The 4,089-nt window shown below is 35.4% G+C and overlaps 1 protein-coding gene across 1 annotated transcript; it reads left to right on the top strand.

The window, feature by feature from the left end:
• The first annotated feature begins 1,124 nt into the window (after positions 1 to 1,124).
• Positions 1,125 to 3,372, top strand: LOC110888335 (transcription repressor MYB4). Its single transcript, XM_022135866.1, has 3 exons — positions 1,125 to 1,260; positions 2,120 to 2,249; positions 2,664 to 3,372. Exons 1-3 carry the CDS (start codon positions 1,125 to 1,127, stop codon positions 3,370 to 3,372), a joined length of 975 nt encoding a protein of 324 aa, XP_021991558.1.
• The last annotated feature ends 717 nt before the right edge of the window (positions 3,373 to 4,089 follow it).

Genomic DNA, 4,089 nt, shown 5'->3' with positions numbered 1-4,089 from the left:
AAGTGGACCGATTTGGATTATTATCGGCAAATAACTGAGTTGGGATTATTATCAGCCAAATTGAGAAAGTTGGGATTATTTAAATCCAATTTGCCTATAAATTATTGTCAATAATAATAATTACAAATTCTATTTTCAAGGCAATTAATTCTCATAAAAAAAAGTTAATTGCGTAACGACAAGATCTATAAAACCATTCACACACGAAAAACCAGTGATCATTTCATCAATAGTGGAGCCACATTTAAGGGTGGGCGGCGAGTGCCCCCTTAATTTTTTTTGGGAAATTGGCCTGTAATAATCCTACCTAGACCTTATTGGCCATTAATATTCCCACCTCAGAATATTCCCCCCACCAGTTCCACCTTTCACCTATTTTTCCTACAATGATCCCCTGTTAAAAAAACTTAATGGAGTTAAGCTTTTTTCCAAATTACAAACAGTTTTTTAGGGCTTTTGATCAGAACGACAATACGAGTCCATTGATGTAAAACTTGTCTCGAAACGGTGCTGGTGGGGGGACCATTGTAGGAAAAATATGTGAAAGGTGAGACTGGTGGGGGGAATATTCTAAGGTGGGATTATTAATGGTCAATAAGGTCTAGGTAGGATTATTAAAAGCCAATTCCCCATTTTTTTATTTTTTAGACAAAAATCCCAATCGCCCCTTTAATAGTTCAGTCAAACCTCCCGATCGACCCCCTCCCCGCCCATCGTAGAAAATAAATTATAAATTCACCACTACATTTAATCACATTAATTTGGTATGAGATCATATATTGTATTCTGAGTATTATTTAAGCGTTGACGGAATATAAATTTTAAATTTCTTTTTTAATCATATCAGTCAAAGTCGCGAGATGCATTCAATTCATCACATCTCCAAATGTCACATAAATGAAAAGTAAAACACAACAATATATAAAGAGGTACTATGGTTCTATTTCATACATACAATCCTACAATTGTTTACATTGCTTTCCTCACTAACCCACATTGCTTACAAAGGTACTATTTCAATGTTTTTAGAAGCAACGAGGTAAAATACGTTTTGTGATTTCATGATTTGCATATGATAATTTATTTGTATATATGTATTCATTGGTTTTGAAATTCTTATACAGATGGCACATGAACACAAATGTTGTAATAAACAGAAAGTGAAGTTAGGTACTTGGTCGGCTGAAGAAGATGAAACACTTTTCGCTTATGTTATAAATCATGATCAAATCAAATGGAGCTTCGTTCCAGAACTTACTGGTCTCTCTCTCACCTCCAAATTTTTAACATTTTTATAGAGTTCAAAAGATTTAACATTTAGCCAATGATCTCTAGATCAAGTGGTGGAAGACTTGCATTTTTCTTGAGAGATGCAGGTTCGACTCCTACTTGGTGCAGAGTGAGGCACTGGTGGACAATGATAGGAGACCCATGGAAACCTAGGTTGGATCCTTGAGCCAAATTGGTTTTACCGGTAATTTCACCGTCGTGCCTACGGGTGGGTGGGTTACTGGGTTTTCCCCGGAATTGGTGGTGGACTCGGGTTAATCTCGGAGTACTCCGTTTGTCCAGTGGGTGCCCCGAGAGTGCTCGGGATTGATTCTGTTGACCGTTCAAAAGAAAAAAAGATTTAACATTTATTGGTCTTCATTTATATCATGGTTAAAACCTCTATATCATGGAGCCTTGGTCACAAAGGCGATAGGCATGCTTTTTTATTACATGTCTATTTTACAAAAGAAATAGTAAATTATTAACAGAGTTAATTACACAGATGGACCCTATGGTTTAAAGCTAGTTTCACCTTTGGGTACTAACTTCTTTTAACAGGTTTAGGTTTTATTGTTTTAATTTTGTAACACCCTTGGGTACTAACACCAAATTTAGTTAATTTTATTAATATAATGACTAAAATACCCTTCCATTTTTATTTTATTAATGTAACACCTTTGGATATTAATCAGGTGTTTGATTATAATATATCTTTCTAAAATTTCTCACATTAAAAAAGTGAATTAAATGGATATGATTCCTTTAGTGTTTTATTTTTATTTACTATTTTATTATTTATTATTTACATTTCCTTTTTTATGTTTGATTAAATTGTCAATGTAATTAGGACTCAAAAGATGCGGGAAGAGTTGCCGATTGAGATGGATCAATTACTTGAATCCAAATATAAAGCGTGGAAATTTCACCACTGAAGAAATTAATCTTATATTCAGCCTCCAAAACTCAATTGGCAATAAGTAATGCTACAACTTCCTTTTTCAAATATGGACTTCTTTTAAATTAATTAGGTTATAGGGTGTGGTCATAACCCTTATAATCACCATGATCCTCCATATCAGTGCCATGTCACCCACCTCTAATTCACAATCCAAAACCACTACCCTAAGGGTGTGGTTATGACCCAAACCACTATCCCCATATTTATTTTAATTTATCTTTGTTAAAAAAAGGAAATGATTACTTGAAAAATAGAAAGGAGGACCATGGTTATCATGGTTTAATCCATGCAAACCATGGTGGATTAGAGGAGGGGTGGTATAGCCTTCCATTCATGGTCCTACATGGTGAACCATGTCCCAACAATGACCCTCACACCCCTTCGCCTTACAGATTTGTAATATAATGTTACATGTTTTCAATTTTTATTTCAGGTGGGCACAAATTGCAAAACATTTACCGGGTAGAACAGACAATGAGATTAAAAACTTATGGAACTCAAAGCTAAAGAAGAAGAAGAAGTTGTTGGTATCCAACAATCAATCTAATGAAGCATCTTCCTCATCTCAAACCATCCATCATATCTCCATTCTTGAATCATTTGATCAACGTCACCATCCTCCAACTCACACCGACAACTTTCAACCAAATCATGGACCAAACATGCATTCATATCATATCTCCGTTCTTGAACCATTTGATCAACGTCACCATCCTCCAACTCACACCGACAACTTTCAACCAAATCATGGACCAAACATGCATTCATCAGTTGATTGTAGTCTTAGTGAAGAACCACCGATGAATCGAGTCTACACAATACCTCCATATGCTTTATCATCAATGGCATCAAATAATGGGCCGATAATGTCGAGCGTCCCACATGGTCATGGATTGTTGAAGACAAGTGTCTCATATCCAATGAGTTACACATCAAGGATGACCCCAACAAGTTATGCTCAGAATTATCCAACTGGGGGTCTCATGCATACAAACTTGATTACCCGGATTGATGATGTTCAACCTTATTCTTCTCAGCCTTCGGAGAAAGTTGATATTAATAAGTTCTTCAATTTTGATCTATTTGAGGAGGACCCAATGAAAGTTGAAGGAAGCAGGGATAACAACAGTCATGTTATATGATCAGATTTTATTCTTGAAAGTTAGTCCAAAGGTTAGATGGTTGATGTCATCGATCCGATATCAGGGATGTTGTCTTTGAACTATATATCAACGATCGCTACATGGCATGATCGTGGTAACGACCATGGATCCATTTTCAACATAATTCTTTAGTTTGATGCAATGTCATTAGTGGAGGATCGTGACAACTATTACCATAATATTAGATTTAATCTTAAGATCAGCGTAATATTAGTTATAGCGTAAGTTAGGTTTAATTTGTTTTGTTATTGCATAACCCTAAGTATTGGTAGTTATAGTGCTTAGATACCGAATCAACATGCTGATACATCAAAGGGATACATACCCCTTCGCCACTTATAAATGGTGTAAACTTTACATTTGAAACTAATGCAAGTTTAAATTTATGATTAGTTCTTCGCATATTATCATACCATTCCGCAATTCCTGAAACAACGGCAGTGAGCCTTTAGTTTGTGCAATCTTAGTTTGATAACTTCGATTTATTTGTGGATTTGACACACACACACATGCGCACACAAACACACACACATACACACACACACACACACACACACATATATATATATATATATATATATATATATATATATGTGTGTGTGTGTGTGTGTGTGTGTGTGTGTGTGGTTAAGATTTAGGGAAAACGGTGAAAAGTGTGTGAACAGTGAGAAAAGCTTATGGATTGTCAGATCAAAA

The sequence above is a fragment of the Helianthus annuus genome, chromosome 11 (assembly GCF_002127325.2).
Source record: "Helianthus annuus cultivar XRQ/B chromosome 11, HanXRQr2.0-SUNRISE, whole genome shotgun sequence".
NCBI lineage: Eukaryota > Viridiplantae > Streptophyta > Magnoliopsida > Asterales > Asteraceae > Helianthus > Helianthus annuus.
Note: the sequence above shows the minus strand (reverse complement) of the source record. Positions and strands in the feature narration are given on the sequence as shown.

What these genes read in the sequence shown, in the direction of transcription:
- LOC110888335 (XM_022135866.1), top strand. Translation starts at nt 1,125, where the DNA reads ATGGCACATGAACACAAATGTTGTAATAAACAGAAAGTGAAGTTAGGT. An exon ending in CTTCGTTCCAGAACTTACTG is followed by an intron (nt 1,261 to 2,119) that starts GTCTCTCTCTCA and finishes CAATGTAATTAG; the next exon opens with GACTCAAAAGATGCGGGAAG. An exon ending in CAAAACTCAATTGGCAATAA is followed by an intron (nt 2,250 to 2,663) that starts GTAATGCTACAA and finishes TTTTTATTTCAG; the next exon opens with GTGGGCACAAATTGCAAAAC.